General features: G+C 37.9%; 2 protein-coding genes across 3 annotated transcripts in view; one reads left to right on the top strand and one right to left on the bottom strand.

Moving 5' to 3' along the window:
• Window positions 1–609: 609 nt before the first annotated feature.
• On the top strand, window positions 610–3,604 carry LOC106817748 (receptor-binding cancer antigen expressed on SiSo cells-like). Its single transcript, XM_014822442.1, has 4 exons — window positions 610–865; window positions 1,112–1,309; window positions 1,521–1,610; window positions 2,990–3,604. Exons 1-4 carry the CDS (start codon window positions 674–676, stop codon window positions 3,185–3,187), a joined length of 678 nt encoding a protein of 225 aa, XP_014677928.1. The 5' UTR covers window positions 610–673; the 3' UTR covers window positions 3,188–3,604.
• A 2,757-nt stretch (window positions 3,605–6,361) lies between these two features.
• The window catches only part of LOC106817749 (nuclear pore complex protein Nup160-like), a 27,577-nt gene continuing 11,855 nt past the window's right edge, over window positions 6,362–22,083 (bottom strand). For both annotated transcript variants that reach the window (XM_014822444.1, XM_014822443.1), the window contains 27 exons: window positions 20,958–21,116; window positions 20,671–20,745; window positions 20,141–20,238; window positions 19,543–19,690; window positions 18,638–18,745; window positions 18,343–18,435; window positions 17,615–17,789; window positions 17,307–17,487; window positions 16,871–17,007; window positions 16,537–16,670; window positions 15,751–15,911; window positions 15,224–15,297; window positions 14,779–14,932; window positions 14,351–14,420; window positions 13,891–14,112; window positions 13,458–13,553; window positions 13,111–13,205; window positions 12,378–12,580; window positions 11,884–12,053; window positions 11,266–11,326; window positions 10,647–10,757; window positions 10,207–10,333; window positions 9,900–10,016; window positions 9,101–9,245; window positions 8,643–8,768; window positions 8,303–8,407; window positions 6,362–8,047 (listed from right to left, as the gene is read on the bottom strand). In XM_014822444.1, coding sequence (XP_014677930.1) covers window positions 7,937–8,047; window positions 8,303–8,407; window positions 8,643–8,768; window positions 9,101–9,245; window positions 9,900–10,016; window positions 10,207–10,333; window positions 10,647–10,757; window positions 11,266–11,326; window positions 11,884–12,053; window positions 12,378–12,580; window positions 13,111–13,205; window positions 13,458–13,553; window positions 13,891–14,112; window positions 14,351–14,420; window positions 14,779–14,932; window positions 15,224–15,297; window positions 15,751–15,911; window positions 16,537–16,670; window positions 16,871–17,007; window positions 17,307–17,487; window positions 17,615–17,789; window positions 18,343–18,435; window positions 18,638–18,745; window positions 19,543–19,690; window positions 20,141–20,238; window positions 20,671–20,745; window positions 20,958–21,116 — 3,456 coding nt within the window. In that variant the 3' untranslated portion in view covers window positions 6,362–7,936. The remainder of the gene's footprint in view (window positions 8,048–8,302; window positions 8,408–8,642; window positions 8,769–9,100; window positions 9,246–9,899; window positions 10,017–10,206; window positions 10,334–10,646; window positions 10,758–11,265; window positions 11,327–11,883; window positions 12,054–12,377; window positions 12,581–13,110; window positions 13,206–13,457; window positions 13,554–13,890; window positions 14,113–14,350; window positions 14,421–14,778; window positions 14,933–15,223; window positions 15,298–15,750; window positions 15,912–16,536; window positions 16,671–16,870; window positions 17,008–17,306; window positions 17,488–17,614; window positions 17,790–18,342; window positions 18,436–18,637; window positions 18,746–19,542; window positions 19,691–20,140; window positions 20,239–20,670; window positions 20,746–20,957; window positions 21,117–22,083) is intronic.

Consider the following 22,083-nt stretch of genomic DNA (forward strand, 5'->3'; position numbering starts at 1 on the left):
ATCCGGTTGTTTAGACACTTCAATTTTATTAATCACGTGACTTTTGATAATCATTTGACTCGACACGCTGCGGTGATTGGCTGCCACTCACGATTTGTCGCCGACAGCCGCATAGAAATAGAACATGTTCTATTCCTGCGATCGCAGTCGGCGACCGTATTTTCGATCGTAAGAGAACTCATGTCGAGTTTGGTCGCCGATGTTTTTATTGGCGATCTGGCCGGTTTTTGACGTACGATATTCAAATCTTGTCGGCGACTAGGTCGTAAGGCCGACATAAGCGGACCTTAAAACGTACGACACGATTCTCCATTCTTTGGCCATCAATCCAAAGCCATTGCGCGCCTCTAATTCAAACAAAAGGCAGCTACCTAACCACAGCTTGCTAACTCGGCGGGCAATGTGGCTCGCTGGGAGATTTGAGCCCGATCAGCTGCTGCTGATTGCGGTTGGCGTGTGTGCATGAAGGCATGCCAGGTATGTGCAAAGGTGGCCTGTGTAGCTGTGTACCGGGTCAAAGGTTATCTCGCCGAGTGTTGATGCCTAATCTCCCAGCGATTCTACGTAATGATATCATTTTAGTTTCAAATTTTTATTATTATTTGTTTTACAGGATGGTTGTTTCCAGGCCAATGAACCTAGATAAAGTCTACCACCAGCACTACATGTGAAAATGTTTAGAATAATTGGAAGGAAGATAAGTGGGGTGTTTTTTTTCTTTCTGAATTTGCTGAAACGAGCATTATGTTGTTTACGACTACGGAGAAGAAAGCTCTCCAAATCGCTCCTTCCTATATCAAATGCAGATCTAGAGCATATATCTGTGCCCATGGGATTTTCCGGACCCCCTGGAGAAGATACTTTGGTAAGAAATCACACATTTCTTAGTGTAATGTGGATAATAAGCCAAGCCTGTTGTATGCTGTTTGTTCAGCTGTATGTTATAGATTTTGCTACTAATAGGATTTTCACTTACACGTACAAGTACATAAGTATATATCCATAAGTATTATACTATACATAAGTATACATAAGTCTATACCCAAGTACATAACTATTATCTTGCAGCATGAGCAACAGTAAAAATGGGCAATGTTCGATTTCATTTCAGGAGGAGCAAGTCAGTTGGGAAAACTGGGGTATAACATCTGTATCCCATTCTCAAGAAATGCAAACACAAGATGCACATACAAATAATTTAATATCGGGGGGAAAATACAGCAGCACTAAAATGCAACCAGCACCAGAATTGGAAGAAGAGCCCAATTTTTTCGAAAATATGACACCGAGTGTTAGACGACCAAAGAAGGTATATTTTTATTACTTGTTATAATTTTATGGAAATTTATCTAATTCAGTACTTCTAAGCATTTCACAGTGATTTATATACGGTGGAAAACTGTTAACAGGTAACCGAGGTTTAAATATGCCATCTCTAAGTTAAAATTTCTATCAAGGTTACACAATTTATACTTTCCATGAGAAATGTTTTGCATCTCTCAAAGGTGTTTGTATTTTAGGTTTTAATTCATAAAAAAGAAGAGTTGGCACCTAGAGATGATGCACCAAATAGGTTACAGATGGATGCTATATCTGGCCTACCTGCTCAGGTATATGTCATGTTACATTCATTATTAAAAGCCAGTTTGATGTGATTATGAGAGGTACTTTTTAGGTAATTAGTATTGCAAAACCTTCATATTCACATCTGTAACTACAGAAAAGTCAATGATGATTGATAATTAATTTCTTCATTTAACAGCACGTTGCCACATTTCAAAGGAGCTTAGCTATTAAACTGCTTTCTAATTTTTTTTCTAGTGTTTGGGGTTTGGGTGTTTTGGGCTCTAACCAGGACGGTGAAGTTTTTCCTTAGTCAGTTACTGTTTACGGCAAACTGTACTGTAGCGGTAGCAGGGGAAGTCATTGTGAGCTGCTATTGAAGTAATAGTAGATGCAGATGGGACTGATTGCATGAATATGCACATTTCATAAACAGCCCATATATAGATCAAATTCTAATATGATAGCAGTAAGGGCTCGAAATTAGCACTGGCCCACCAGCATATATGCCGTCAAATTATTTGGAGGGCCAGTAACATTGGCAAAACACCGGCCCTCCGAGCCGGTGGATTCAGCCGTGTTAGCGAGTACCTAGATTTTTATTTATAGCATTAATGAGCAAATGGCCTACAATGCTGTGAAGGATATCACGCCATAATTTATCAACATTTTACACATTTGGAATCGAGAAGCGTGAAACATGACATTGGCAAAAACACTTCGGCCATCATTCACGATCTGTATTATAATCTGTTCAACAGCTACTACGCAATGCCGCACACTAAAACATTTTCCGGACAAGCAGAGTCAGTGAATCAGTCTTATCTTTATTTTTGAAAAAAAAATTGTGAGGGCTGGTAAATTATGGTGAGAGCTGGTCAAAAACTGCTGTTACCATCCTTCTGGGCCAGTGCAAAAAATCTGAATTTCATTCCCTGGCAGTACATTTAAAACTTATCAAAGGTGATCCACCTACCGTGTTGGCAGCTGGCTGCGTATTTATTGCAAACTTTATTTACCGTGATTAAGCATGCTACATTTTTTTAATGTAAAATAACATGCTCAATCTTTTGCAAAATTCCGTAAGAGTGGCATTGTCATTTCACATCCCAAGAATAGCAGTTGTAGTTAACATACTACCAAGAGCTCGCAATAGAGCTCATCTCTATTATGACTATGAGCTCTTGATACTACCTATGTGCAAGTTGTGGTCATAGCTTACAAATTACGTATGGGCATTATTACATTTAAACCAAGTTGCCGTAACATGGAGTAATACTGTACAGTGTATGAGTGAACTAGTTAAGTAAGTCATTATCAGACTTATGCATTCATTTTTTTGCTGATATTGTAAGACAATCAATTATACATTTCAAATCTAAATATTTACCTGTACTTTCATGTTTAAAATTGCCATGTTGGACAGGGGCCTGAGCTAGGAGCGTGGGTGGAGAGCAATAATCTGTGGGAGGATGACACTGATGAAGTTTCGTGGGACGCAGATGCTGTCATTAGGGAGAAACGCAAGCAAGAGCGTGAGCGGAGGCTTGCTGAACATGTGCGCAAGAAGCAGGACCACCATGCAAAGAAACAAGCAACTAGTCTCAGCAAGATGGTAAGGTGAAATCTGTCAGATGATGTGTGAGAGCACCAGATAGGTTTGGGTTAATTCAAAGTGGAGTTGTGATTGAATGGATGTTATCATTTCAGGTTCTCGATTATATGTAAAAAAAAAATCTGATGATCTCACTCATCTTCATTAGTTGCTGTAACATTCATTCTTTTTCAAAGATTAACAAGGTAATGGTAGTATGCTTTCATTTATGCTGCCAGTATTTGATTCTAAAGAAAATGCAGCATTAGGAACCAGGTTTCACAAATTGGAATTAATTGGTTGAATGGAATCTATTTAAAACTACCTAGATGTGTAGCATACACAGCCTAGTCTTTTTGAACAGCGTTCAGGGCAGTAGGCTGAGCAAATTCCTAGGTGGGGGGGGGGGCAGTGGCAGATCCAGGATTTCAAGGAGGGGGTGAGAAAAAGTTGTGGGTCCTCCCACAGACAATTTTGAAAATTTAGATCGCATGAGATGGTATTTGAGGCACTTTTGAGTACATGTACAGCCTTCATTCTGACTACGACAATTCCCTTTTAGTAGAATTTTTTTTAAATATTTTGCTCCAAAATCTAGGGGGGGCAGCTCCCTTGCCCCCCCCCCACAGGCTACGGCCCTGTCGTTGTTTTTAAAAGTATTTCACTGTTACACTCATACTGATGGTCTATGTATAAGCAAATACTGGTGATGTACGCTAACAAATAATTTGCTCATATAGATGGCAGAACAGCTTCATATTAAAGTACCTATCTGAAATAATATGTATTGATCAATTTCATTTTAATTCAGAAAATTTCTTGCACTAAACCACAGCTATACTTGGCTTTGGATGCCTTAGATTTGAATGGATTTAATGGAAAATCGAATTGAATATGACTGTTAGTGTAGGTAGAATCTACTAAAAGACATTGAAGTTGAATAGGACGGGGATAGGTTGAGTGGAAACAATGAATTGACTCAAACCATACTGTTAACACATGAACAAGAACATCTATTATTAAACCAAGGAGCTGTGTTAGACAGTTCCTTACTATGAACAATGTCGTTTTAAAAATGGAAACAGAATCTGTATATATACTTGTTATAAAAACCTTTGTAACTGACAATGTAATCTAGCTGGAAGTGAAAACAATTTTTACCTCCGCCCAACGGAGTTGGAGGAGGTTATGTTTTCGCTCTCGTGTGTTCGTGTGTTCGTGTGTTCGCGCGATCGATATTAGCGCGTCGAGTCAAGCAAGCCAGCCAGCTCCAGCAGCAGTCAGCAGCAGCCAGCAGCGAGCGGCGAGCCAGCTCGTAACACATACATATTACATGGCAGCGTTTACATGTCAGTACGCTGGCGTATATCGTCGGTTATTCGTGTGTTCGTGAGTCGTATGGCGTGTGGCGTATGTCGCTGGCAGAGGTATGCACTCCGTGAGTGCACTCTGTCTAGTTTAGTACTGTGATTATGTATGTGATGAGTGTATAATGTTAACATTATGTGACAATTGTGGGGGGCTATTTTCGAGTGAGAGTTTGCAAGCTGTTTCTGAAAGCATATGCACAACAGATCTGTTTCTTGATAAGACATTGAGAAAAAATCAGAGCCACCGAATATATTGCCCACTTTGTATGCATGTGTTTGTGCGAATAATGTTCATGTATCCATTCAGTTAAGCTGTGACGTCTATCTGTATAAAAATAAATTGGGAATGGCTAGGATCACTAATTGTAACAAATGCCGTAATTTCTCTGCACGTGTAATTTGGCCAGAGAATTAAAAGGCAGTGTGACGGAAGCTTTCATATTTAGTATTTTCTATACTGTTGAGCTGGCAGTGTAAGCAACTTGCTATATGATGCACTGTGAAACACGGTACGCATAAGCGTGACTGCTGGAACCTGTGTCTGTAGTGTAAGCAGAGTGGCAGAGAAAACATTTGCGTTCGACTTTTGTAGCATGTTCAGGCTGTGCTCTATGTTTAGCAATCAAACATGATTATTAATACTGAATGTGTGTATGTGCATTTGCACATCTGCAATGCGTATGTGTACCGTGCTGTGTTAGATTTGAATTTTCGTTGGAAATTTGTGATGGGGTAATTCGATTTCTGCACTATCATTTTGAAATTGGTGGTATCCTTTGACATGTCACGTGGTCCAAAAAATGTGCTATTGTGCGTGAGCGCAAGTGGGTATACACTGGTGTTCGCTCAGTCCTGCATTTTTCCTGCATTTCCTAATCGCAAGATCACGCGTTTAAAAACGATTTTGTACTACTTTATAAACACTAACTTGCAGAGTTAGATCTGATGCTGAAAATCACTGCTGTTATTTCAAAAAGAAACACACAGGCAGTGCCACAGACATGTACATTAAAAAAACAAAAATTATGTATTAGAAGTACATGACTAACGGAATATGAACATTAATTGATCGTGTACTTCAGTGATGTTATCAAGCTGTATACTAGACATGTTACACCCACTTATCGACGTGATTGATTATCTGCTCGTTAACTTTTCGGCTTCATTTCCAGTCATTCAATCTTGCTTCATTTTATTTCCATTCCAGCCTCATTTCTTTCCTCTGTTGTAATTAAATTGTATCGGTAAAATTGAGGTGACGTCTGTAATCACAAATATATTCACATTTTAATCACGTGTTAGAAGTTGCCCATCGCATTATAATGCGGGTGGTGGAGGAGAATTGCTATGGCCTTTTTTTATTTAGACTCGTAATTGATGGCTTGTATATATAATTATAGTCTCTAATACAGCGATTCTGTTATGACAGGATGCAATGTTAAAAACAATTTCATACATTATCAATAATTGTATGAGATGAGCTAGTAGTGAATAGTGTGATCAAAGTTGTCGATTGCACGTCACAATGTGAACTTATACATGTACGTGCAATATTTCGTTCCTTTATTTCCTCATACGAGTTGAAGATGTTTGACTTCCAGTTTCAGCCTGAGACTACACACATCAGTCCCTGTGTAATGTTGCAAACGTGTATGTGGCAGTTTAAAGCGCAAGGCAAATTACCGTATCATCACGCAAACAACATCTGTTATGCATATAGGTGTTTGCCTGCTGTTTTTAAATATTATATGTGATATAAATCGAGACGACTTATCACATTAAATAGGGCTACATAATAAATTGGTGATTATTTATAAATGCAAAGATAATATGATTATCTGTTTAAATGTACCCACTATTATTTATTTTCACAAATGCACGCTATGCACAATTTCACAATCCTTACAGGTTTAGACATTACAAAAATATTATGGAATACGTCTGTCATTATTTTTAGAATCATTGTCATATATTTGACATTTCTATTTGCATATTCCCTTTCATAAACATCACTGTGACTGATAACATAATAGCAGCCAGGTATATCTAGTCTAAACTATCTGTACGACTATTTACAATGTAAGCAGAGATAAGATACATATTTTTTGTCTGTTTTCTATAGGTTATCCAATCTACAGTAATAAAAAAAGCATGTTACATTTTCTTTTCTTCTATGCTGCTTACCAAGGTACAATATACCTTGCCATTTTCGTAACACTACACTCTACCTTTCTGCATAAATTTCGTTTAAATTTGGCTAGTTATGCTACATTGCGATTTTAACTTGAATAATTGGATACATATTAACAGTTCGTCTGCAAGCATAGTGATGCATTTGCCCACGCTTTTGTTTTTGCCTTTACATTGATAACATAAGTTGTACTAGTCTATTATAGTCTATTATTGTACGTGTCTATGGCACACACGTAATTAAAAGTAATAGTCCATTTATCTCTACTACCGAGCTATGAAAGTTTGGATGTATTATAATTAACAGACCATAAAGCAAAACAATAGTGAAACTTTGAATACACCAATTCTTCGATTTATGTGAGGGTTGCGTTCTGTGAAAATTCTGCATAAACGGAAATTACACATCATATATAAAAACATGGAGGAAAAACGGATGCATGCAACACCATCAAATATAATGACTCGAATGCATTTTAACTACACTGAAATTATATTAATACAGCAGAATAAACACAAATATTTACAGAAAACGAGTTTTTACTCGAGTTTTTACTCGAGGCTCTCTTGCGCTTAATTAGTGGAGCAGGGGTAGGCAAAGCGGTCGCTGGAAGTTTGGAAGCCATTATAACAAACACGAGTAGAAGAAGGGTGCAGTAAACAGGATAACAACTGGAATGTCCTTAGCACACAACAGCAGGTTTGCACATGACAATGCTTGGTGTGATACTAATGCAGTACAGTGTGTGATGCATTTTCCAAAGCAATGCCAATTACACCCAGTCAACCAATCAGCAAGTGCATGATGGCAGGAAAACAGCTCAGCACTCACTCTGCATAACAGCATACTAAATCTTCATTAAGTAAAGGATTTTAGAATTCCAAGTTTGCAGTATATACGTAGTTTTTAAATAAACCGGCATTGTGAAACTTGCATCACTCCTGCAAGGTACAGTATATTAAAAGTGCAAACAAACATACTTTTTCTTAAAGTACATTTTCATCTTCTTGTCATTTTAAATACATTCCAGTGTGTAGCATAACAAACTAAATTCAACCGAAAATAATGCTTAAACTGGATTGGTTTTCCTAAACCTGATGTGTTTGGAAAAATCAACATTACACTCACACATTACATAGATTCATTTTTCTGTTTTGATATACTTAATCAAAGAAGCTTGTAATACTCACTCCTGGTAATTAGTAAATTACTACATAATTAGATTTCTGCTACATTCTTTCGTTTGGATGCTGCTCTTACATAGTCTTGCGATACTGTTTCTACAGTACGGTGGTAGTCAGCCAGTTTTAATCTCAGGTCTTCGTATAACTGTAACACAAATAAAATGTGAACTTTTTGTAAAATTTACTATAAAGTGTAATGCATATCTTCTATCACAGTAATTTGGATTTGCTTAAGATCATGTAAATAAACACTGTTAGAAAAGTAGTTGTGTATATATATATGTATGCATGCACACACGCACACTCACAGAACTGTGCTCATGGCACTATATCTTACAGTATCACAGAATAATGATTTTCCACAGCTAAACCATTATTTTAACAAGCTTGAAATGCTCACCTTAATATACAAAGCATCATGCTGGACTGATTTCATCACTAATAGCAGTTGATCAATCTCGGAATATGGCAGCCATACCGGGGGAGTTGTGCTGTGCAGTGCAGTCTGCAACACAGCATTTGATTGAGGAAAACCTACCGATGTTATGTTTTTAATAAACTACAATTACTAAGATTTGAAAAGTAATGGCAAATATTTTGTGTGTGCTACGTGTATACAGAACTACAGTATGATCTCCTAAAGGTAGTCGGTGCCGCCGATAATGAAAAAAGTGCAGCCAATTAGCTTGCAGCATCACTGAAACCAGCAAGCACGGAGTCGTCTCTAACTTAATATATACCTTTAAGTTAAAATGCTCCTTGCCATTTCCTAGGGCAGCATTGATGTACTCTATAACAAGGCTAGCAGCATCCGTCAATAGGTCGTAGTCTATGTACAGACGCAGCAGTTCTGCTGCATTCACTCGCTGAAAATAGAATGCTTAGTGTAAAATACCAACCTACATCTACGCAGACGTGGTCCATCACTCACTAGCTACGTGACGATGAGAGATACTAGTATTTACTACTAGTAGAAGCAGACTTTTTCATGGCTACCCATAAAATTAGCTTCTATAGATCTTGTCCAATATTCACCAAGGTAAACCTAAACTGTTCAATTCCTCATATAACAGTGTAAAAGGAATGGGTCCGAATCTAATATATTTAAGCTTTGAACATATTCAACCCACAGAAAAAAACCCACAAACATCTATCAATGTTACAACTTATGCATAGAATCCAAGTTACACATGCTGACCTTGTAGATGGCTGACAACCAAGAAGGTAGTGTTATACCAAGGCACAGCAGACGGGTAGCTATACACCGGAGTTGAGCACTACCACAGTAATCTGGATGCTTTTCTAAGTACATCTGCAACAGTCTCCAAGCCTGTTCTGACGACCTGCTCGAGCGGGAAACAAACACAGGCACATGGTACAGTACACAATCTATTATCCGAAATTCTGAAAACCGAACAGCTCCGAAAACTGAAAGTTTTTTCGTGGAGGTCGTCTGCACACCAAAGCTCGCGTTTGGTGCTAAAACTCGACCCGCCGAATATTAATGTGTTTGGCATTATTCATACATATTGTACTGTACCGGTACAGCACTTGGCCTCTTGAAAACTTGGGTGTTAGTAACGGCTAGTTGCAGGATATATGGTATATCTAACTGTACTGTACTACCATTCCGAAATCCGAAAAATTACGAATTCCGAAACGTGTCTGGTCCCAAGGGTTTTGAATAATAGATTGTGTACTGTATAATCAAGCATGAAAAACGTCAAATAAAACAAACAAACAATTCAGGGGTTGTTTTGCTGCACAGTAACCTATCATTGCAGTGTATAGTGAACTACGTACCACGTAGAAAATTATATCTATATTTAAATTTGTTAAATAATCATGACTTCCTAAGATGAAACCCTGCTTTTAGGTTTGCCACTCCTTTCGTTAACAGTTACTTACTGGACATATTGATTTTATTCCAACCCTTATTTTCCTTTTGCAAAAAAATGCTATTGGTTTGCTCGCATTGGGTGCTGCATTTTACTTACGTGATTTCTTTGGCAGGATGAGTGATATCTATCTCATTATTGTCGAGCCACTCCCAAGCCTCGACTGTGTAGTTGTTGTCACCCATGTTGCCACAATTCTGAGAGAGCCTCACACATCTGCAATGGCAGCAAAGACAATGAACTCATCCAAAACCTAATTAGCCTGTCTCAAGAGTCCATGAAATTTAACACTGAATTAACCTTTATCACATCATTAATCGAATAACAGTAAAGAACAATGCGAGTAATACAACGTAAACACCATGAGCGTGAGCACGAGCAACGAGCATGGGTTCCTACTACATACCTAGAGGTCAGTGCTTCAAACACAGAAACCTTGGACAGCTGGAAAGCTTCGCACACCAGGATAGCCGAGTCAAACATGCCTGCTGTGCATAGCATCGAGACCACCTCAAATGGGGTTGGAGGGCGGCCTATGGACGGCGAAAGAACTCTTAATCCACAATTAACCCAGTGAGATCACAACAATGCTTTGGCAAAATTTTGTAATCGCTACATTGTATCAGGAGTTAATGAGACAATTTGTCTCATTAACTCCTGATTGTATCTAGTCTTTGCAATCTATATACACAATATTATACATTATAGATGCAGTCGCACTAACCTGGTGCTATGCAATTATTAAAATAATAGCACATGGTTTGAGCAGAGCCATAATGCAGCACAGAAAAAGAGCTAGTAGATGCAGCATGCTTCCCGAGGTAAAAAGCAAATAGATGGACTCACCTGCTATGGAGGACAGGTCAACACCTTTCATCATTAGCTTTAGCATGTTGTTCAGTAGCAGGTACTCTTTCTCTATGTCTGCTAGTTCAAGCACCTGGACCTTACTCTCAACTGAAATTTTCAACAACAAACGTCTTTTAATGAGCAGCCACATTTAAGAAGTGAAGAGGGCGGCCTCTACTGACTCAGGATGATGACTTTCAGCAACACTACATAGCTGTTCAATAAGTACTATACAAACGAATTTCAATTTTATTACTTGTCAGGGTGTTCTTTTACGTAATATTTTTTACAGTAATAAAGATTTTACTATGACTGTTATTATTCATCAACACTATTAGAATTAATATGAAGCACTAGTGTTAACTATTAAATGTGATGATGGTTTGATGTTTTATCATTATCACCATGCAAACCTTATTGTTGAAATTGAAAGGATATTCAGTCTTCAGCAAGTTCAATTAACATACAACAATATTTGCTCACTATTGCAGTAGACTGGGATCAATTTAAAACCAAATGATAACTAAATCACTGCAAATATTAGAAGGCCCTATTCAGGTATTCACATGTCATGGGGTAACAGAATAAAGAAGCCAGATGATATCACACAACTCACAGCATGGTTTTGGCTCATCTCCCTCAACATCTTCATATTTTGACCAAGGTGATGGTTCATGCTACAATACACATATAACCAATAATAATAACAACAAGAACAATAAGAACAACAACAATGATAACAATAATAATAATAATAATAATAATTGCTTTCATGGTTAATACTGAATGCAGCTTACTTCAATGTCTGTCTAAGCTAAGCATTTTCATGTTACAGTATCAGATTCCTGATTTCGATACTTACAAAGGTTACTACAGTCTACACACTATAAACCCTTCCTACGCTGTAAAAGCCCATAGGCCAGCACTGATTCAGGTGTCAAAGGGCGTAAAATTATTGCGCGATTCTACACAAGACACTGCTTCTATCCTATCTTTAGTTCCCATAGCTGGGCCTACCAAAGCATCCAGGAAAATAGGCCCAGCATAAGAACACAAAGGCAGTGACTGAGGTATTACTCAAAACCCAGATCTTGTAACCTACAGGCCACACCACTCACTCATGTTTTAATTAATTCCTCCTTACACTTTTACAAACTTTTATCTCTATTTTAAGTAACAACAGTTATCCCACCGTAAGGCAATGCCATTCCCAGATGCACATACAAGCAAATACCTTTGTGTTTTTGACGTTGTGTGCCGGCCTGACTATCCATGCATACTCGGGTGAGCCAACCCTGAGAGCATTCATTGCAGTCAGGTAGCACCTAACCTGCTGCTGCAAGGCCTGCATCCCGGCCACCTCCTGTCCGAGTCTCCTCCCATACTCATACATCACGCTACCAGCTAGTAACAGCAAACGAATTACATTAAATTTCTACAAGAAAGCCAGCACCCTACAAATAATAATTTTGCACGTTTCTTCTGCTGACCAACGACCAAGAACACAGCCGGTACACGTGCACAGTTTGAACAAGGAAACTGCAATATGCAGAATGAATTTTACCCAGTTCTGCAAGTCCCACCCCAACAGGTATATAAGGTGTAACGAATGTCCAATGCTGGCGACCACAATGTCCCAGAAAAATTATTCTCAAATGACTTACACCTTTATCAGTTTGATATGAGTAGATCAGCTACAGCATCAAATATCATTAGTAGAACTCGCACCTTTGCGATAGTCCCCTCTTAGCATGTGGAAGGAGTAGAGCAACTCATAGTAACTGTGCGTCGTGAGCTGCACAGAGCGAGAGCGGGACTCGAGGATTCGGACGACGTCTGCCTGTAGGTCTATGTAGGGAAAGCTCACGAGCAGGCTGAGCTCCTTGCGTTCACACAGCACGATGATGAACTGTCGCAGGCAGTCCTTGTGCCTGCACCAAGCACATAACAACAGTGCACCCAAATGTAAGACCCTGTCATGACCCAGCTAAATGTCAATAAAGAGTCGAGCATATCATCCTTCTATTCACATGGCATGACAATGAACTGTGGCACTCAGTCCTTGTGCCAACCCCAAACATGCAAAAGTGAGCTTAAATCGTGGTTCACAGTTAAGAATACTGGAAAGGGTTAACCCATGCTTAAAGATACCAGTAAAAAATTTGTAAAAATATACAAAGACAAGAACTAAAATCTGGGTCGAATATATATGTTGAGAGAACGTAACCCTAAGTATGTTTAGGAGCAAAGCAAGATCCGACATCACATTTAATTGATTTTTGACGTTTGAAATAAATGATGCAGGGATGGCCATGAATACTAACACTTGACTGCGCTGACAAGCCCACATAGAACACTATCATACCAGCATCATGCAGTATCCAGATTTTTCACAGGTTCCAAAGCCATAAAAATTCATGTATTACAGTAATAAATCTAATCTGAAATAATAACAGCTTACCTTGTTGCATCTGGGTTGGAATTGAGTGCACTGTATGCCTCATCATAATGGCCAAGCTCCAGATGATATTTGAAGATTAGAGACCACAATGTTGGCTGTTCAAAGGAATGATACATAAAAGATGAACATATCCAATATGCAAATTAATTTTCGTAAAATTTAAGAACACTAGCCTGAGATTATTACGTGACATTGAATTAAAATATATACTTTCTAGCAGTCTATATCAAAGATTTATAAATAGATTATGACTAGATCAGTTTAAATCAGTAAAATTAATAAATTGAAAAATCAACTTTCCAATGTAAAATTAAAAGCTAGCCGACATGAATCATTGATCAAATTACCACGTTAGGATTGTCAACTTGAGCAGAGTTGATGACAGCAGTGGCAAACGATAAAACAACGTCTGGCAAGTCGAATTCTTCAAGAAGCCGTGTAACCTGCATAAAAATTTACATTTCAGGAAGATCAATTAAAAAATAAATTTAATTACATCACTTTTAGCAAAATACTCCAGGACAGAATTTGTACGAAATGACAAAAACCATGAAATTCATACACAGACACAAACCCATTTTTCAACATAACAATCACTTAGCGAGAAAACGAGTCAGCAAGTGTGTGGGATGAGATGTCAATGAATATGAATTCATACATAATTCCACATTATGATCTTTATAGAGTAACCACTGCAACTGCTGGACACGATAAGTGTCAATTAAGTATAAACCTAATAACACGAAATTGCATATTAGAAATTAAAATACAGGAATGTACCTTCAGGTAAAACAGCACTCTTAGTGATTCCTTGCTGTCAGAGTCTGTCTCTCCGAGAAGCCTCATAAGGAAGGGTTCGTAGCTCTGAATGCTGTCTCCAGCTTTCAGGAACAGGTCACATGCCTTGTACGGTTCACCCAGGTTCAGATAGCAGAAGGCTAGCAGGAAGTGTCGTGACGCAGGATTCCAGTCACACCAACTATCCACCATCTTGATGTACTCCTAAAAAATGCAGAGATTGCATGTGTTGAATTACATATATTGCAATGTGAAATATGCATGTTGTTGCTTACGCACCACACATGGAAGATATTAATCTAAACACATGTTAACAATTTTAACTAATCAAATCAAATCCAATTAAAAAAGATTGTTTACTAATCTGGCTGCTTCAACATTTACAGACATGTCTAGAAAACATGACGTTAGTACTAGATATAATGCCAGTGGGCTTACATACCATCAGAGCCGAGTACTGACACTTTACCAGCAGAAACTCGGGAAAGACAAATCCAATGCTCACTGGCCATCTAATCATTAGTGGTTAAAGTGCAAAACACTTGCTATGCAAATCAAAAGTAGAACAAGACTAGTAGGAATATAAGCTAACTTCGAGACTTTTTATGAACCAAATCTTCCCTTATTGGGTGCTTAACCAAAAACTTCTAACAGGCCATATATAGTTGAACATATATTGTTCTAGCAATTGCGCGACTTTTCATTTCATTTAAAAATTCATTCTGTGACAAATCAAATGTATATTCCTTCCCACCTTAGTCGTGTCTTCTTTTGACCTACGCTGCGCTTTCTCTATACATTTATTACATACTGATACCTGATCACAACAAATAGATTTACAACAAAATCATTTCATTTTGGTTAGGATACACAAGCTGACTGATGAATGTGACCAGTGGAATGGATGCCTGCTTCCATGACGATGACAGCTCGTCTGTTAGAAAGCCATTCTGGATCATAAGGCCACGTGCCATGTTTCCACCCACACCGTCAATGAACAGCTCTGCCAGAGTAACGCCATCATCTATGAAACAAATATAACATGCAATTAGCTATGGCATACCTGACAGGTCAAGATGATACTTCTCTGTACAAATGCACTTTCATGATGCCATAATCGATTTGGCCAATGAAGACCATTTAACCACTTGCCACTTTTCATATCAGCATTGATGAATATGTTCACAATGACAAGTTTAACTGTATTTAATAGGAATGAAGTTTTTTTCAATTGAAAGCTCAATTGAGCAAAAAGTGATCAAATTATCAACAATAATTAAGTTATGGTATAATTGGAAATTATTAAACTTCATACCATATCTGTTATTTTGTGACCGTTCCATTAATCCTGTAATCTGTAGTACTCCAAGTTGTCTCACACTAGATTCTCTAGAAAAATAATGGAAAACTTTTAATCATTAACACTGCCTGTTACAAAACAATACCTTATGTGCATTTGAGCAACATTAAACAGATGACCACGAAATTCTTGGACGCATAACAGTCTGAGTCATCATATCGCACATATAGTCATACATACGTGCGTATGTTCCATGTGTGTACATGGAAAAACGTGACAAGACAAACAATACATAAATAATGAGCATGCCACCGCTTAACATGAAGCCCTCTGAACCTCATTGACATCTCCTAATACTTTTACTCATAGACCTAGTAGTTTCAAAACAATGATATTTAGCAAAACTGACAAGATATCATTCATCTTTTTTTGCATCTCACTAATTTTTGTTGTAGATCTCTCTCTCTTTAAATGCTACTGCTGTTAATGTGTATTGCTTCCACTAAACAAACAGCTGAAAGGCGGACGTGCGGCAAACTCACAGCTGGCTGCTAGGCACAGGCACGGCACTGGTGGTGCTGATCCATCGGAGCACAGCCGATGCTCGCAACATCACCGCTGTCCGCATGATGCACTCCGACTTCAGACGCTTAATCATCTCCAACGACAGACCAGATCTGTTATCCAGCGTTGTCAAGAACACCTGTCAACATACATGAAAATAGTAAATTATCCCTAACACTTACAGTGAACACCTGTTCCGCATATTCTTGGCAGACCAATTAATGACTAGCAACGAAACACATTAGGCCGTTGGCCGAGAAGAAAATATATATTATTATACCTCATGGCTGTAACAGCATTCCTGGTTAGCTAAAACATGTCCCATGTTAGGGCACTCCACATAGTGTATATTTCACATATTTCTCTCGCGTGATTATATTGCTTGCATGACAGAGGGCATTACTGCACATCCGGGTCATAAATTAACAAACCTGACAGCTATGCTTTCGAATACTAATCCGTACAATAAACCGTTAATTAACCATGTCTGAGGGTGATATTATGATTTGCCCAACTGAAGCAAGTCCTGTTTCCCCTGAGAACTTCTCATTTCATTGCCCATCACAAGCGTAGGCAATGCTATTATACTGTTTAGTATAATAATATAGTAATGATAGGTGTTAGGAAACCAGTAATACATGTAATAAATAATTGTGAAACATAGATTTAGGCTGCATAACGAAGGGTAATCATTGCTAATAGGACACCAGAGTAATCTACCTGAATGCTACCTAAGTGCAAGCGTGTGCTAATACAAGCCCGACCTGCATGATGAGAAGGTCCCTGCAGATAGAAAACCGTGTCTCGGCTAGCTGGAAGAAGCAGATGCCGAGCATCCTGACAGCACTCTGGCTGGACAACAGCCGCCTTGTGCCGTGGCTTTTCGCGACCTCAATAACTGGAATACACAGACAAGCACTTACCTTAATTTCAGTGAAGCAAGTATGTCAGTAAATGTTTACAACACAAACATTATGAACTATTGGCAGATAAACATAATAATGATTACACAAATCTCGAAATCTTTACAGCATTTGAACATTTCCATTGAGCATCTTTTTCCTGTACATATATTTCTATGGTATATCTGAGACACACTTGTGTTTTCTACTTGCAAGCCTTCCGGATGGCCATGTGCAAGATCGAGTAATTCCAGCACAGTATCAATGGCTCCAGCCACATCTGACATGCCCTGAATGAGCTTGCTCAACTTGTGCAGACAAGAGTCTTCAGACCTACGGTAAGATTAAATAATTAATCTTACTACAGCACAGATGTAGAAAAATTTCAGATTAAGCAACTCGACGTTCGGCCAAGTAAATACATTACGTAGTATCATATAAACATTTTTTTACTGCTAACTAATTTATAGTTTAAATTATATTAAGAAAAACTAGGTAACATCTCATAGATGTTAAATTTTTACAGGAAAATTATGGTTTACAAGAAATGTCTTGACTTCTATTACTTTCATCTTATTCATGATAAGTATTCTACGTATTATTCGTGCATAAAGAAATATGTTAATCATTACCCATCTGTCTCCATCTTGGAAATTACTGCAACAACAATCTTATCAGCAATGCACTCTGGCATGGTGTTGTATTTCATGTCTTGCTCAAAGCTTGAATACAGTTCAGTCGTTTGCTCACAAAACCTTCCAAAAATGTGCATACACTCCATGAGAATGGCAACATCCTGCCACGAATTTGTATCTGAAATAAGCACACTTTATAACACAGTACTTTCACCTTTCCTTGCAAAAGTGACTAGCATGCTTACTAACTTTAAAAGGGTTCATACTCTAATAATTTCCAGGCCAACTTTACCATGCTGACCTACCTATGTTCTGCATGTTAGCCTGGAGAAATTGGAAATACAACTTGTTTCCGGGTTCTGCCAAATCTAGGTGTTCAAGTGTGTCGCATGGCCGAATGTATGACACTGCTTGTCTGTTCAGTAGCAACATCTGGCCTGTCTCAGAATCCAAACCAATGCCCAGAGGCTTCATGCCTACCTGGTGGTTGATTACAAAGGTTTGTTTGTAAAGTCTTATATCAATCCATAAATAATTCCATATCCAAAACCTGACAGTATAGTTTTCTCTAGTACATAGATATCTGGACATGGTTATATATATATGGACATACCTCCAGAGGCATGGTTATATAACCCAAACCTAAAAAACGTTATACATCCTAATCATACCATAACCATATAGCAGATAACTCAGATACAGTATTACTTTCAACATATAACTTTAAATTTTAAAATATTACAAGGCTAAAAAGTATGTAATACTTACGAATACTTTGGGATTTAGAACTGCATCCCATGATTGGTAAAGCAAGTTCATATTTTTTATGTATACTCACAATTTCAGTTTGCAGAGGATGACAGCATTATTACATTACATACCAAGTTAAATACTATAAGAAAACTTCATTAGATTTCACTCTTGGATCACTGACATAAATGGAAAATTTATATATATATATTATATTATGGTTTTACACTACTTTTAATGTTTTGGGTACATTTCATCTATACAGATACTACACAAGCATTACTTTGTTGTATTGGATGCAGCTGGAGTAGAAGTTTGTCCAAGCTTGTGCTTGTGCCTCATACAACTCATTCTCGAGTAGATCAAAGTCTTCTGTCTGTAAAATGCAAAGAAAAAACATACTGATGTTTTTCATGACTTTATACATGTCGTATGGTAGCTCAGATTTGCCATCTGAACACATGACTTTGCAGTAATAATTTTAGGCAACGGCAAATGTGTGGCTAACTTCCACGTTATGTTCATTCTGAACATTGAGAATACACACACTCAGCTCTCTCTCTCTCGTGCGAACACACCTGGCACGTCCGAGCCTCATAGTCAACAGCTGCCAAGACCTTCTCGTGTAGTGCTTGTACATCCACGGCTTCAAGTGTGGACCCCGTCACACCCAAGCGTCTTGTCATCTACAACAGATAGGGTGTATATTCTGCGTAACACAACCAACATTAGTGTGGTTACAGAACACAGCACAAATGTGAATTATGAAGTTCGCGATTAGGACGTGACCGACTGTTGTGCCCTCTGTAGCTACACATATTGATATACATATAAAATATTGATTATATTACGTGTGTTAACTATACATGTGTACTTTCTTCCCAGCAGCTAAATATGTATATTCATAGAGCATCAGATAACAAATTTGTAAAACATGCACATTACGTGGTAAGGAGTCAGGCACTATCCAACATTTGTTTCTATACCAAATGACAAATTGAAATTGACATTGAATTGAAATGACTGATTACCAGTTAAATTACTATTGGCTACCAAGAAAACGCATATAGTTTATGCTATACGAACAAGATGATTTACATTGGTGCAAAGATGGGGTAAATCAGATAGGGACATTTATTCTCTAGATGCTGTGTTCTGTACTGTTCGATACTTCTCTCCACTCTATTACACGACACTCACTACACTACACTATACTACACTGACCTGCACTGCATTACACTACGCTATACTAGCCTACACTACAGTACATTAATTTACACTACACTAACGTACACTAACCAACATTATACTATACTCTACTGTACTATACTATAAAATACCATGCCATGCCATACCATGCCATAAGTGTATATATTTCTGTCGTCTGTACTGTACTTTCTCGACAGTTCTGCCGTTCTATGACACTAAAAATAGTCTGCCTGTATGAACTAAGCAAAAATGCATGTAGATAGTTCAATCTTACATTTACAACTTTCACTATAGTCTGCTGCGTGAATTGGCCTGGCCTGAAGATCTCTTCCATAAATCTCTCAGCAACATCACCATGCCCAGGCAGCACCATCGACTGCGTCTTGTTCAGAAACACCTGAATGTTTTCCGTAGATGTCCTGCTAAAATTTGCATATTTACATAATAATAACAAATGTAAACATCTCTCTCTGGCAACTGCAAAGCAGGCAAGTGTGTTAGTGTGCACTAAAACCTAAATGAAGTCAGGTGACTTAGTGTCATCATGCCACACCATGTGAAGATCTGCCATAACTTCATCATCATCTAATTGGTTTTAAAGTGTCTACAACACAAAATCTTGCCCAATTTTATTTTCTCTAATATAACTTTTAGTTTTTGTACCACATCATAGTACAATATGTAGGTTAAAACCAAGTTCTTTTTACAACAATAAAAAATGGATTCTCCAGACGCCACTAATGTCTATCTACATAGTCTTCATTTCATGTAAGATAAACATCAACCAAAGATTTATACATCTGCAGAATATCTTAGTTACAATCGCAATGCATCCTGGTTAAACATTTTTCCATTACAGTAAACCAGCATACCCATTCAGCGGTGCACACGATACAACAGTATCGCCATCTTTGTTTGCCCACAGACTCCACAGATGAGTGGTAGACAATTGAAAATCTATCAGGTCCCCCTGCAAAATAGCTCCCACTCATTACATATAGTTTAACAATCAATATATTTAACATATAAATGTCACAACATACACTATGTCCCTAATTTCCAAACAACATACTTTAACTGTATACCATGTAAAAATGATTCTCCATTTAATTATAATTAAATTTCATATATGATTGTAACTTATGAACTGTAACCAAGACATAAGATTGAAATGACACGTTATGAAAATGCACGTTTTAATTTCTGAACAATAGAGTTACAAACTAAATTTCTGAACCAATTACATTCATAACTTGGCAATTGCCTGTATATTAAAAAACAGTAATGCATGACTATCCTTTAAACATTTTAGACTAATTGCACACCAACAGCCAGTTACATCAAGAAAAAGACTAAATCGTTTAGATCAAAATACACACCTAGTGTAACAATCAATACTTACTTGTGCACCATATATAGTTGCAATGAGATCTAGCTGGTATTGCCCAGAAATATAGCTTGGTTTAAACACATTGAACTGGAAAGGACAATGTATTTCTATTGGCAATTGTGTTCAATATACACGAGTTATAACAGTGATGCTATTTTTACACTGACAGAACACTTATATACCAAAATAACACTATGACAAAGAAATACACGAGTTTGCTCAATTATCCTCATATATCACATATATGCGCAAAACAACTAGACCAGTAAACCGTATCAGACAACAAACCGTTCTTTTACCTGGCACTGAGTCTTGAAGCACAGGAATGCTGCCAAGTATAGACAGTTCTGTGACTGTGAGTATGCTTTTCTCAACATGTGGTTTTGGGATCCAGACATCAGTGCATGCTCACCGGCAGCATGACTAACAACATCAGTCGTCATCACACACTCTTGATTCTGAAAGTAACATTTTAAACAAGTTATACAAAACGAAAATGATCTTTTACACTAAAATATCAGTACGCAAAAACAGTTTTTAAGCCACATTGATTATGGTAATTTCTTCTCGGTACAAACCAGTAAATCATTGTTAAATAGCAGGAAACATGATCCATCAAACAAAAACGTTTGACATGTTCAATTAGATGATTGATTACATATAATATCGGGGTAGTAGATAGAACACATAATATTTACAGGCACCCAATAAATATAACAAGTGCCGCAGAGCGACAGCGCTCAACTGACGTGTACTGTAGCCAGGTATTCTTCTGATAAACTCACTGGCAACCGAATCAAGTGCGCCCTCCAGTCACCGCGTTCGCGCTCAGAGCATATATCTAGGATACTACCAGGATACTACCAGGAGATACTACCATAGGATACTACCAGGAGATCTAAAATCTATGATAGCTAGGCTTTGCTATACCGGTAGTACAGTAATAAAGATACAGCTGTGTAACTTTAATGACTTCGCTATATTACATGTATTAAGGATACTCTCAAGGTTTTAGGAAAAATTTTACCGATTTTTCATTTTCAACTTTATTCGATGGCTAACACTATGTGCCGCCTCTGTACATGCTCATTTCTCCATATAACGGTACATGTGAATCCAGAGAGCGTTTTGCTTGGCCGCGTACATGTGTAGTGAGCCGCGGCTGACGTCATGATGACGTCAGACACATGATACAACCAGCATTATCACAAAAGTTTTTGACACTCGTCGTTAGACCAAGTCTCAGAAAATGTCGTATATCTGACCTTTCACCAACTGCCTTTGACCTCAATTTCGCACTGGTGATGGAGTTTCCTCCCATCACCTATATCGATATTACGACGCTTAAGTCGACCAGCTTGAGATTTGTGCCGCAATCTCGGTATTTCCTCACTATACGCTTAAGTTAAGGCGTAAATATTCCCC

This window comes from Priapulus caudatus, unplaced genomic scaffold (genome assembly GCF_000485595.1).
Source record: "Priapulus caudatus unplaced genomic scaffold, Priapulus_caudatus-5.0.1 Scaffold1849, whole genome shotgun sequence".
In the NCBI taxonomy this organism is placed as follows: domain Eukaryota; kingdom Metazoa; phylum Priapulida; class Priapulimorpha; order Priapulimorphida; family Priapulidae; genus Priapulus; species Priapulus caudatus.

Excerpts from the sequence above, each read along its gene's own strand:
- LOC106817748 (XM_014822442.1), top strand. The coding sequence starts at position 674 with ATGTTTAGAATAATTGGAAGGAAGATAAGTGGGGTGTTTTTTTTCTTT. Across the intron at positions 1,310-1,520 it reads GTGTTAGACGACCAAAGAAG|GTTTTAATTCATAAAAAAGA; the intron begins GTATATTTTTAT and ends TTTGTATTTTAG. Across the intron at positions 1,611-2,989 it reads TATCTGGCCTACCTGCTCAG|GGGCCTGAGCTAGGAGCGTG; the intron begins GTATATGTCATG and ends CATGTTGGACAG.